The sequence below is a fragment of the Alnus glutinosa genome, chromosome 5 (assembly GCF_958979055.1).
Source record: "Alnus glutinosa chromosome 5, dhAlnGlut1.1, whole genome shotgun sequence".
Lineage (NCBI taxonomy): Eukaryota > Viridiplantae > Streptophyta > Magnoliopsida > Fagales > Betulaceae > Alnus > Alnus glutinosa.
The window spans coordinates 2991859-3005806 of record NC_084890.1 but is presented as its reverse complement, the minus strand read 5'-3'; the positions used below and the strand labels follow the sequence as shown (position 1 = coordinate 3005806).

The window sequence follows — 13948 nt, the reverse complement described above, 5'->3', positions numbered from 1 at the left end:
CATGAAAGAAATGCTTGGAAATCAGCAACGACATGGCTGTCTTTCTCAACGAGGTCTTTTTGCCTCTCTGAATCTGATCAATCAATGAACCCGTAGTTTTGTCGACAACACGCACCCATCGGAGTTGGTGCAAGGAATTTGCGGTGAAGAATTGAGCAAGGCTAAAGGCACGTCGCGTGTGGTTTACATCAACCTCGGTGGCTCGAAAGGACAACCTAGATATTTACAAATTAGTGGGAACTTTAATTCCAACGGTCGAGAATGTCGTCGTGGGGGTTGGAGGACAGGAGGAGGGAGATATCAAACAGGAGTGCATCTCTTCCCCCAGCAAACCCGAATTGATCAACCCAGTTGCGACAAAACTCGGACACGGAAAACTTGACCAGGATCAAGAAAATTTTGTTAGAAAGTTCAAATAAATTCAAAAATTGATTCAAATTGGTTGAAAATTGCAAATTGGTTGGGTACAAAACTAACATGGCTTGGGTATTATAATTTGTAAATTTTTTTATATTTTTTTTATATTTTTCGGTGTTTGATTTTACAAAAAATTGTGGTCAAACCAAAAATATTTTTGGTTGATCAAGAAAACCTTACTTAATTTCCGTAAAATAATTTATATTTTTAAAACCATTTTTTTGAGTTTGTGCTTTCCTTTTCAACCCATATTGATATTACCCAACATCCTTCTAACAGGCGCTCTTCTTGCCCGCCATCGGATTTGCTTGAGATGCCACAGCTGCCGCCTGTTGCCCGAGCCGTCGCTGGAGTTGCCATCACATACTTTCTGTTTGAGTCATAAAAATGTTTCCAACAAAATCATTTTCCAGATTTCAAATGGAGCCTTAATTAAGTCTGGAGCTGAAAACATGTTAAACAAAGAACAAAACAACATGAAGGTCGAGACCAAAAAAAAAAAAAACATACAAGGAAAGAAAAGAGAGATTTCTTTATTTCTTAACAAATCAAAACTTTGCAAGGTTACTTGCAAAATAATAATTAAAAAAAAAAATACAAATTGCCTGGTTAAGCATATTCCCTAGGAATATAATATAATAATAATATATAAATAAGAAAAGTCAAAATTCCCAACTCATCCTCAGTCCACCCATATATTTATATATACTTCTCTGCTTCCCACTTCTTTCCCTAGGAAAGACGGTTTCAAAACTTTCCTCCGGATCCTACGTTTACTCACTTTCTCTCAGTGATTTTTCACCTCCCCTTCTCTCCCTTCCTACACATTCTCCTCTATAGTACATCAGAAGTCTCTCAGAACTCTTACATTTTCTCAGTTTTCCTACTAACCAAACAATCCTTATCCCAAGAAAGTTTCTTGAATTGTTCAACACCTTCACTTCCTACATATCCAAACTCCAATCTAAATTTCCATACGCAGTTTAGTTTTGCAGACGCAAACATCATGAGCTCTTCGGTGAAGCTCACAGCCTCACCCTTCACGTCCTCAGACTTCTCAAACCGAAAGCTTCCTCTTCCGAAGCTTCCCTTTCTTTCACTACCCACTACTCAGAATGCCAAGCAGAGCCTTAAAAACTCACTCTTTTCCCAGAAACCCATTTACATTTCCTCCATTGAGAATTTCGCGCTACCAACGAAAACCCAGAAGCGCGGAACAGAGTGTAAGGCCTACGAAGCCGACCGGTCTCGGCCGCTGGAGATCAATATTGAGCTCTCGGACGATCCGGCTCGGGTCGAGGCCGCTCAGAGGCTCAAAATTGGTATATATTTCGCGACGTGGTGGGCTCTGAATGTAGTTTTCAATATATACAACAAGAAGGTTCTCAACGCTTTTCCTTACCCGTGGCTCACTTCCACGCTCTCGCTCGCAGCTGGGTCACTCATGATGTTGATATCGTGGGCCACGAGGATCGTCGATGCTCCTAATACCGATTTGGAGTTCTGGAAGACACTGTTTCCGGTAAGAAAGCTCGTAACTTTTGAATCTGTAAAAGGTTATGTAGGAAAAAGAAAAATATCAGAAATAAATTGAAATTTTGAATATTAGATAAGAACATGGGAAGTCAAGGATACCCATTTGTTAGATGAGCCATGAGTTCAATAAACATAATCAAACTCGTTACATTTTTTTCCTGGGATTTTTCTCAGTTTTCTTGGCAGCAAACAGAGCATTTTGTGGTTTTGGGATTCTGTTTACTGAGTGGGTAATGTGTGTAGGTTGCGGTGGCACATACAATTGGGCATGTGGCAGCCACAGTGAGTATGTCGAAAGTTGCGGTTTCGTTCACCCATATCATCAAGAGTGGTGAGCCTGCTTTCAGCGTTTTGGTTTCAAGGTTTTTGTTAGGTGAGATGTTTCCGGCGTCGGTTTATTTGTCCCTCTTGCCAATTATCGGAGGATGTGCGCTCGCCGCTGTGACCGAGCTCAATTTCAACATGATTGGTAAGAAAACTTAACCGATTACACAATGAAATTTGAGGAAAATATTGATTGATGTCAATGTAGTTTAATATGTTTTGCAATATGTTTCAGGGTTTATGGGGGCTATGATATCGAATTTGGCATTTGTGTTTCGGAACATATTCTCAAAGAAGGGGATGAAGGGGAAGTCTGTTAGTGGGATGAACTACTATGCTTGTCTGTCTATGTTGTCTCTATTGATTCTTACACCTTTTGCCATTGCCGTGGAGGGCCCCAAGATGTGGGCTGCTGGCTGGGAAAATGCCATCTCTCAGATTGGACCACATTTCATATGGTAATCACAATTGCATACTAATCTCATTGAATTATCACCATTTTAGTTCTCTAAGACATTGCACTTTTCATTTGTCTGGTTGTTTTCATCTGGTTTGATCTATCTTCGAGTGAGAATTAATAAAGGTTACCAAGTGTTTTGCACTGCGATTTCATGGATAAAAAATGAGATTTTAAACCAAATTGAAGAAAACGTATCGTTTGAGAAGGAGTGCGTTTTTAAAAATTGCGATTTTGAAAACATAGAAAAATATGCATTTCAAAATCGCAAGCAAGGGGGAGCATTTTTAAAAACATACGATTTTAAAGTCTACTAACTCTACTGCGATTTTAAAGGCCAAACTGCATTTTTAAAACTCGTTTTCAAATCGCACGTTTTGAAATTACAAACCCAAACGGACCCTAAGTTTAGAACAGTGACTTTGCTACGTAAAATTACTTCTGCTTTAGAGTTACTTTACCTTGTCTTTGGCACAGATTAGATACAAGTCACTGACACAATTAACTTGTTGTAGCTGTAAATCTATTATCAGTTTAGAAGACCCTAAATATTGAGAACTAACTTCAACTGAAACTACAAATATGAAGCATAAGATGATCAAGATGCAGTATGGGTGCTCTGGTTTTCTGTCCGCTCTAAAACCAAACCCTGATTTCGATAGCTTACGGACGCGATTGAAGCAGTTTGAATAGAAAAGTCCACATTGAATGAGTAAAATTATCCGATGATCCAAATGACAGTCAAGGAGAAATCTTTTGTTTTGGACAGTCTTTGAGTATGACACACTTCAACCGTGTCAAGTAATTTTTTCTTTTTCTTTTCTTTTTGGTTTTGGTTTCTGTATTGTTGTCAATATTATTGCTTTTAGATCAAATACATGCTGACTAAATTTGAATGACATCTAGCCAGCAGTAGAGTATCTGATAGATAGGGTCTTCCTTTCTGTCGGCTCATAAGTGGACATGTTTCTCCCCTTCTGTACTTTGGTTCTGGATTATTGAAGTAGCTATCATAGTGTGATGGTTTTGATTATAGGGTACTGATCTGTTGCTACACGATTAACGCGCTTTCATCGTTGATGTTTGACTAAGAAAAGAGTATGTGTCTCTGAATTTTCGCAGGTGGGTGGCGGCCCAGAGTGTCTTCTACCACTTGTATAACCAAGTTTCATACATGTCGCTCGATCAGATTTCTCCCTTGACATTCAGCATAGGAAACACGATGAAGCGGATATCTGTCATAGTCTCCTCCATCATAATCTTCCATACACCCGTCCAACCCATCAATGCTGTTGGAGCTGCCATTGCAATTCTTGGCACCTTCCTCTACTCACAGGTACATTGTCCTCTCCTCATAGATTAAGTTAGATAGTTTATTGGTCTTGAGATTGCTCTTGGGACCAAAATGCATAATGTATGGACAAAGTTGCTTTTTGTTTGCATTCTTCATATGCCACTTGCTTGTATGGAGACGAAAAAAAAAAAAACTGCAGAACAGCCTTCCCTTGTCACGAAGGGCCACTAAACAATTGGAGAAGAGCTAGGATGATCATCTTTCTTGCTTTTTGAACTCACATTTTATCGAAGAGTATGTGAGCCTTGTTAAACCACTGTTTATTTTAAAAGTTTAAGCCGATGGGAAGCAGTGAATTTAACCATTTAACTAATATTCCAATACTCCCCCTTACATGTCATGTGTAAGCTTAAACTCTCCCTCAACAAGTGAGGCTCAACACGTGAAATATTCAATTGAAACAGGGGGTGAATTATGAAGTCAATGTTCAAACTCATAATCTCTGACTATGATACCATGTTAAACCACAACTTATCTTAAAGCTTAAACTGATAGAAAGTATTGAATTTAACCATTTAATTAATATTCTAACAAGCCTTAAAGAACATTCACTTTGTAAGTGCAAGGCTCCCATAGAATCATTTTATATATAGTTGAATTATTGCTATGCTAAATTGTCTGCATATGCTGAAAACTTTAATTCCATTATATTTGTGAGCAGGCCAAGCTGTGAGGGAGTTAAGGATTTCATGGTAATCATGTTACATGGATGAGAGAAGAAAGCTGATGATACAAGGGCTGGAGCTGCAAGCATATATAAGCGATCACAGATGATTAAGAGTCACTAACATTAGATTTTCATAGGGAGTGGCGTATTTCATCATATAATAACATGGGTGACTATAGATGGTTATATTTCTTTCCTGTTCACAAGGGAGAAAATTTGTTGTAGTAAATAAGATCAATTTTCGAGAACTGTTATGTTTTGAGGCATGGTAATAATAATTATGGCTTTGTTTATTATCATTTCATGGGAATTCAATATTAATAAGATAATTAAATTTATCATTTTTCATTTTGAAATAATTGATGATTTAACATGATATTAAAATAGAAATCAAAGTGTTAAAATGTTAACTAAACGATTAAATTCATTGTTTTCTATTAACTAACAGGAATTTACAAAGATATATTGTCAAAGAAACGCAACATGTCTTATTCTTAACTTTGTGGCTTTGTGGTCCTAGTTCATGCACTTGAAACTCACGAGATAATTGTTTACCTCCTATAAGGGTAGGTAATTGTAAGAGGCTACTGATAGGACTATCTGTTCGAGTAAAGGGCCTATCTGTCAAAGCAGGTGCTCGAGCAATCCATCTCCTTACTCGAGCAGATGAGCCATTGAGACCTCTCACAATTGTAGAAGAAACCCTACAAAACCAGACAGAAAAATTGTAAGAAATCCCAGTCTAAGAAGCAGAACTTAAAGTGAGAATTCTCTCTCAACGTTAGCAGTTCAATAATTTCTTCCTGTAGTTTTACTCTGTCTCATCCATTTGTGAAGACAGCAAACTCCTACTCAATATGATAACCTAAGGGCTTTGTTTGGAATGTCAGTGGTATTTTGGACCATTGGAATCTATCCTGTAAAGTAAATGCCTTGGGGAATAATGTGGAACCCCATAAAGTTAGTACTTTTTTGAGTGGGTGAATTGCTTACATTAAGTGGATGAGTTATAATTTTTAAAGATGCTCATTAGATATGACAGAAGTGATTTTAAGAAATTTTAAATTTTATTGTAAGTTAAATTGGCTCTTCTGAAATTGAAGTGATAACGTAAATATAATCAATATATATATGATTAGAGATTTCTCTGATCATTAGAATCACTTCTCTTCTGTTCCATGACTGGAAAGTCAATTAGAATGATACGAAAATCTAATTGATGCGATATTGCGATACATAAGAGCCCAAGGTGTGTTTGATAAACCTTTGGGTTGAGGGGTTTTTTTTTTTTTTTTTTTTTTTTTTTTAAATGGTAATAAAAAGTGTTTAATATGATATAAAGTAGAAAGAAGAACCTTTTCTCCCCATGAACTATCAATCATTGTTAACATGCCACTACAAACTGACACCTCAACCATAAGAGAGCATTCAACTACTATTTCCGTACCTTTACCCCTCTTCCGTCAAGGAATCTCGTTAAATTAGACAGAATATATAATTTTTAAACGTTAAATTTTATTTAAAGACAAAAATACTCTTAAACAGTAAATTTATATATATATATATATATATATATATATATATATATATATATATAAAGGTGGTTGCTACTGGGGGAGGAGGGTGGCAAAAAAAACTTAAGATGATCGCACAACCACCCTAAGTTCCGGGGTGGCCTAAAGTCACCCCAAAGGTGGCCAAAATCACCTCTATGGGTGACTCGCGGGCCACCCCCGGCCTAAGAGGTGGCCGCGCAGGTTTGGGGGTGGCTCACATGCCATCCCCCTCCCCCTTAGTTTCTTTTTTTTATTATTATTTGTTTAATTTTAAAGGTATTCTTTGTAAATTTTGATTTTAAGTTAGGATCTTTGAGTCTTTTCATGAATTTAACTGACGAAAGGGGGTAAACGTACAGAAATTGAAGTTGAATGCTCTATTATAGTCGATGTGTCAGTTCGTAGTGGCATATTGATAATGGTCGATAGTTCATGGGAGGAAAATGTAATTACCCCAAAAAGTTTTGAATTTTTTATAAGAAAAAATAAAAAAATAAATAAATAATTGTTAAAAAAGATTGATTTGGTATAAAAAATAAAAAAAATAAAAATGTTAAAAAATTATTAATGTGATATAAAAAGAAAATGTTTTGAAGTTGATATAAATTTTTCAAAAAATAAAATGGAATGATTTGTCAAACATGGTCCTTCTCTTCTCTTAGATTGTGACATCATGGAATCTTTCATCATGCTATAACTTTTGTTGCTCACCTTTATTTCTAGTCAAAGTAGGCAACCATTTCGTTTCCCTCGTTGGTTGACATCCCATCCATCTCTCAATCATTTTTGTCTTGTCGTAAATGTATGTGATCCCCACACGTAGATTATTTTGCAGCCCAATTAAATGAAAATCAACGGTTTGTTTGATAAAGACAGGTACAGAATAGAGTAGTGGAGTTGTTAATTTTAAAATTAATAAAAAATGAAGATGTGATATAAGTAAAAAGAATTTGTATTGAAAAGTAAAAAAATTTTGTATTTTAGTGAATTTTTTATTTGAATAGTAATAAAAAAAATTATTGATGCGATATAAAAATTTTTTTGACGTGAATTGTTATTGGAAAAAATGAAAAAGTGAGAAAAAGTGTAGTGAACAGTGCCAAACACTATCCTGTACCGTTTCGGTGCTTAGCAAACAAGACCAAGAGTTTAAACTCCAAGCCACAAGTTTCAGAACTTCTGTTGATAATTAGCAAGGTGCTTGCTGCTATAACCTCTAATGGGCTTTTGCCTTTTGACTTTTCTGTGTTATATTAGTCACATTGATCGAAAAACATGACGATCCCGACACGACACTTTGAGCTTGACCTTTCTTCTATTTGTAGGTTATCTTGATTTATGATTTGATGTGTGATTAGTTGATTCTTCAAGGCGATATAGATGGTGCTTCTTCCACTACTTGCAGTCTAGATTGTTCCCATTTGAACTATATAAGTTGTCATTTTCCGAAGAATTGAAATTAAGTTCTCTAGAGTAACTTCTTCCCATTCCCTCAGAGAGGTTTCATTCTATCTGGAGCAGAGGACTATAAGTTGTCATTTTTTTTCCGAAGAATTGAAATTAAGTTCTCTAGAGTAACTTCTTCCTATCCCTCAGAGAGGTTTCATTCTATCTGGAGCAGAGGACTTCTTATGGAGGTTTCATTAGTATTGCACGCTCTCTTTGTGTTGCAGCTGTGGTTTTCAATTCTGATGGCATCATATGATCATCCCATATCTCTAAAAGGAAGCTTGGACTCATCTCCATTCCCAAGCAGCTTCCTCTTTGGAACAGCTTCTTCTTCTTATCAGGTTTTCTTGCCTTTTTTCTCCCCCTTCTCTCTCGAGTTCATCCAAACACACTCAAGAATCAGATTGATTTAGTTATCAATATATTGTCATGCTCTATTTCTTGCAGTTTGAAGGAGCTTTCTTGAGTGATGGTAAAGGCCCCAGCAACTGGGATGTTTTCACTCATGAGCCTGGTTAGCAAACTTCTTACTGCTCTGATGCTCTTCAGCTTTCCCAACTTTCTTCCCCTGTCCCCAATCTTTTCCTCTGATGCTCTGAGTTGTTTTTCTCAGGTAAGATCATTGATGGAAGTAATGGAGATACTGCTGTTGATCAGTACCATCTATATCTGGTAACTCACCTGACACGCTGAGTATTCTCTAAGGGACTTCAAATTATTAAGGGAGAATTTATTGGACATTAAGTTTTTATACTAGTACTCAAAAAATCCTAAATAAAAAATGGTAATAATCATTATTATACCCAGCACATGCATTAGATATAACATAAGATTTACAAACATATATATATATATATATATATATACACACACATGCATGCTTGTCTATATAAAATAAAAACAATGTTATATGCAAGACTCCTATCTCCCCAAATGTGATATGACTTTGAAAAGTATTATTGAATCAAAATTCAATATATTTGAATAGTGATTTTGAAAGCCATGTCAAATTTGAGAGGATAAAAGAGAAATAAGAGTCTTACATATATAGCGTTACTTATAAAGCTATACATAATAGATATACCCCACCTCTCATAAGCATATTCCTAATAGATATATAATTTTTTTTATAGATGCTAATAGATATATAATTGATTCACAAAGTATGAACCCCACATGTCATTGTCATTTACTTTAAGTCTGATCTTAGTGTCTTGGTTGTATCTGGTAGATAATCATAGCTCAGGATGGGCTCCTAAAGTGATTTCACCACATGATATCAGAGGGACTGACATAATATGAGCTGATTTTAATCATCTAAATGAAACATACATCAGGACTTTGTTTGATAGAGCTGGAAAATGCTTTACACAACGAAGACATGCAAAGCAAACTCTGATTTTGCTGCAACTAGACTACTAAGAGCCTGTTTGAGATTGTGTTAAGGAACTTCATAATTGTTTTTAGTATATAAAAAGTTATGACAAACAAAAATGGGTGTGTTAAGTAAAAATTAAGAAAGCAATTTTTTTTTTCTTTCACTTTTTTGTTCTACAAAAGCCTAAAATTACGTTTTGGACGAAGCTTGAAAATAATATTTTTTTTTCTAAAAAGTTATTTTAGGCTTTTTCTATGAACAAAAACTTTATTTTTCAGCGCTATTTCAAACAGGCTCTAAGACAACTTGCATGTAGCATGGAATAAATTAGAGAGAGTATTGTTGCTGTTGTTACCAGAACAAGTGGTGTCTCATATTTGCAATGAGACTTGTCAGGACTCAGGGATCTGCTACGGCTTTTGGTCTAATAATCCTAAAAAGTATCTAAATAAATCAAAATATGAAATTTTACACCAAATTGGTTTGCATTGATATGAGAAAACAGGAAGATCGAGATCTCATGGATTATATAGGAGTCAACAGCTACCGTTTCTCTATATCATGGGCAAGAATTTTACCCGGTAAGTTTTTTCAATCTTTTCAAACGGATGGCCTTCGAAGTTGATTGAAGGGGGTTGGTATTTACATCTCACGTCTCACTTCCATCCCATCTTCGAACCAGAGGGAAGGTTTGGAAACGTGAATAGAGCTGGCATTGATCATTATAACAACTTCATAAACGCCCTTCTGCATAAAGGTCACTTCAACTCCCATGATTTGTATGCTTTTCCGAGTCATTTTCACTTCATAATCTGCTCTTGAAGTTGTGACATTGGAAAAACATTTTTGATTTTTTGATTTTTCTTTCCAGGGATCCAACCCTTTGTGACATTGACGCACTATGACATTCCTCAGGAACTTCAAGACAAATATGGGGCTTGGCTCAGTTCCGAAGTGCAGTAAGTTGGCAACACTCTCTTACTCTAGTCCTAAAACAGTTTTAGGCCATATATTATGCCTCTAATATGGAATATAAACTTGATTTTCTCAGGGAGGATTTCAAATATTATGCAGATATATGTTTTAGATTCTTTGGAGACCGGGTTAAGTATTGGGTGAGTCTCAATGAGCCGAATGTAGTAGCCATTCGCGGATACAGATCAGGAATTTACCCACCATCTCACTGCTCCTGGCCATTTGGGAATTGTAGCAGAGGGAATTCAGGGAAAGAGCCTTTTATTGTGGCTCATAACATGATACTATCTCACGCTGCTGCTGTCAATATTTACCGAACCAAGTACCAGGTATACTAGTCAATGTCTTCAAGTCCTAGAACCACCGGCTTATGTCATCGCTGATAATATAACGTCGGCGACGATATGCCGGTTTAGGTTTTTACGCTATTTACGACAACCTCAAACCTTATCAGCGACGACAACCTTTTTCGACGGAGCAAATTAGTGTCGCTAAAAAGTCTAATAGCGAGGGACGACTTCGAACTCAGGATTACTAATATTCATACAAAATGAAACCTTTCTAGATATAGGTATATTAGTGAAACATTAAAGCAAGCTTTAATCTAAATTAAGATGTTTTCCCGATGCACTCAACATTCAGAAAAAGCAAGGAGGCAGCATTGGAATTGTTATGAATGCTTTATGGTATGAGCCTATTAGCAACTCCTTAAAAGACAAGTTAGCAGTTGAGAGAGGTCAGTCTTTCTACATGAACTGGTAAGCAATTCATCCACAATTTAAGTCCTCGCTGATATATTGATTGCTATAGAACTTTCTGCATTAATCTAAAAGTTCAATGCATGCAGGTTCTTAGACCCAATTATACTGGGGAAATATCCAATAGAAATGCAAGAAATTCTTCAATCTGATTTGCCTATATTTTCAAACTACGATTTGGAGATGCTGAAGAATGGGTTAGACTTCATTGGCATCAACCACTACACCAGTTTCTACATAAAAGACTGCATGTTTTCTGTGTGTGAACCAGGACCAGGAGCTACTAGAACAGAAGGTTTTGCTTTACGAACTGCTCAAAAGAATGGCATCTTCATTGGAGAGCCGGTATGAATCTCATTCATCAACCAACATCACCACAACTTTCCTTTTGCCAAATTATTAAGGCTTGATCATATTGATGCAGACAACCGTTGACTGGCTATTCGTCCATCCTCGAGGAATGGAAAATATGGTGACATACATAAAAGAGAGATATAATAACACTCCAATGTTTATATCAGAAAATGGTGAGTGCAAACCAAATAAATATTGCCTTCATGTGTTTGAGAAAATCTTATATAGTTTGGATCTTGTAGGGTTTGGTGAGAAGGAGAATCCCAATTCTACCATGGAAACTCTACTTCATGATGTCAAGAGAGTGGAGTACATGAACAGCTACTTAGATGCTCTAGCATCAGCAATGAGGTACTGAATGAGACAGCTACGACGCAGGACTTTTATTATGATATTAATTTTAAATCACCGCTTATCTCAAAATGATAAAAAATATATATATATATATATATATATATATATATATATATATATATATATATATATATATATGAATTTAATCATTTAAATTAATATTCTAACATTTATTAACAACCTGGTTAAGTGGATCTCGCATTGATTATGTTTTGAAGTAGATATATATTATTAGTTAAGTTTTTGTATGGAATTTGGTGATGTGATCAGGAAAGGAGCAGATGTGAGAGGGTATTTTGCTTGGTCCTTGCTTGATAACTTTGAATGGACAAGTGGATATACCACTCGGTTTGGGCTTCATCAGGTTGATTACCCATCTCTCAAGAGAACTCCAAGACTCTCAGCGACTTGGTACAAAGAGTTCATTGCCCAACATAATGCACAAAATTTTAGTGCATGCTCAAAATTGTAAATCAAGAAAGTAAATAGATGGGACTCCTATCACACCCTTATCCCACTAGGTTGATGTTGTAGTGTACACACTCCTAGACCTTTTTTATTTAAAACAAGGGGAGCGTTACAAAAACACTCCTTACACACCCACCCTCTCACATGGGGTGGGACCTACACCACATGGGCCTCACCCCATGTGAGAGAGTAGGTGTGTAAGGGCCGTTTTTTTATCTTTTTCCTTAAAACAATGGCCGATCTAAAGGTTGATGAGCATTCTCACTTCAACTTAATATAATAGAAGTGGGATGTGAGTGTAGTATATAACATTACTCTAAGCAGAAATAAATGTTGAACACTTGTGTATATATATATAATTGGTGATTTGATATGGTATTAATAGTACTAGAGGTTGTGAATTCGTTGCTTGACTCTACACTTTATTCCTATTTCAATTAAATTGGCCGCTAAATATGTTGTTTAAAAAGTTTTGGCTGGTGATCCTCTTGATCAACCTAAACCTACCAACATAAGGTCTAAATTTTGCCACATCCCTATTTCAAAGCGAGAAGCAGATTGTCAAGTACAAAAGGGATTATATATATATATATATAAGAATTTTCTTCTAGCAAATTGAAAAGTAAACTGAGATAGATAATAAAAGGAACAGGTTGTTAGACTAGTGGGTTAATGTTGGCACTTTGAGTTAATTAACACCCGAATCTGATTCCAGGTCCAGTGCTCCAGTGGTTTAATGTAACCATCTTTGAGACAACACTGTGAATACGATTATACCCATGAAGAAAAGGTTGAATTTTCTTCTTTTTTTTTTTTTGGGGGGGGGGGGGAAGCAAAAATAAATAGCATAATTTGATTCTTCCCAGAGATTGCCAAAAAAAAAATCTAATCGTTTTCTTTTTCTTTATATGTTTCCACTTAATTAAAGCAATGGGTTTTTTCTGTTTGAAATCATAATTGAATTCTTATTCTTTTTGCGAATTTCGAAGTTTGACTTTTTAGAAAAAAAAAAAAAAAAAATTGAATAAAATATGATTTGTTTAGAAAAAGTTAAATAAAATATGATTTGTTTTTGAAAAAATTGAATAAAATATGATTTACTTTTGAAAAAAGTTGGATAAAATATAATTTATTTTTTAGAAAAGTAGAATCAGAATCATATTCTTTTTCTAAAATTATGTTGCCAAACAGACGTGTACATTCTCTTCCTGTTAGAGATACTCCTTCTACCTCCCCTAATATTTTGTTATCACAAAACTCTAAAGAAGAGCTTGGATCAGTCTTCATTTCCTAGCAACTTTCTCCTTGGAACTGCCTCCTCTACTTATTAGGTTTTCCTTCAAACGAAAATCTTTCACAAATATTACTCTCATATTTATCTGATCATCTTTTAACTCTCATGCATAATGTTAAAATATTAATTAAATTATTAAATTTACTATCTTCTACAAACTTAAGTTTTTGGGATAAGTAGTGGTTTAACATGATATCAGACCTGAGATCTTGAGTTTGAACCTTAACCTACAAATAAGGGAAAATGTTAAAATATTAATTAAATGATAAATTCACCCTCTTTTATAAGCTTAAACTTTAGGAATAAGTGGTGGTTTAACACATGACAACCAATGTTAAACAAACATGAGCAAAGAGAAGTTTAAAAGTGAAAAGAAATAATCGTTTTCTTCCAATTCCTGCTAGATTGTAAAAATGGCTCCGTTTGTTAAAAAATTTATTTCCATTCTTTTCTTTTGTTATTTTCAAAAACAAAAACATTAACAAATAACACAAAAACATTTTTCATCTTCACATCACATCATAACACTTTTTCAAACAAAAAAAATTCCCCTAAAACACATTAACAAACATCCCCTAAACATTCATACAAATATTGAGAAATTATC

General features: G+C 35.2%; 2 protein-coding genes across 2 annotated transcripts; both read left to right on the top strand.

Annotated features, from left to right (window-relative positions):
- The first annotated feature begins 1156 nt into the window (after window positions 1-1156).
- LOC133867652 (glucose-6-phosphate/phosphate translocator 2, chloroplastic) lies at window positions 1157-5048 on the top strand. Its single transcript, XM_062304400.1, has 5 exons — window positions 1157-1939; window positions 2197-2422; window positions 2513-2735; window positions 3857-4070; window positions 4750-5048. Exons 1-5 carry the CDS (start codon window positions 1424-1426, stop codon window positions 4759-4761), a joined length of 1191 nt encoding a protein of 396 aa, XP_062160384.1. The 5' UTR covers window positions 1157-1423; the 3' UTR covers window positions 4762-5048.
- A 2718-nt stretch (window positions 5049-7766) lies between these two features.
- Window positions 7767-12420, top strand: LOC133868738 (beta-glucosidase 46-like). The gene is made up of 12 exons (XM_062305723.1): window positions 7767-8101; window positions 8208-8274; window positions 8374-8432; window positions 9644-9719; window positions 9821-9895; window positions 10010-10097; window positions 10190-10442; window positions 10756-10871; window positions 10961-11216; window positions 11296-11398; window positions 11468-11576; window positions 11850-12420. The coding sequence occupies exons 1-12, from the start codon at window positions 7943-7945 to the stop codon at window positions 12049-12051; spliced, it is 1563 nt and encodes a 520-aa protein (XP_062161707.1). The 5' UTR covers window positions 7767-7942; the 3' UTR covers window positions 12052-12420.
- The last annotated feature ends 1528 nt before the right edge of the window (window positions 12421-13948 follow it).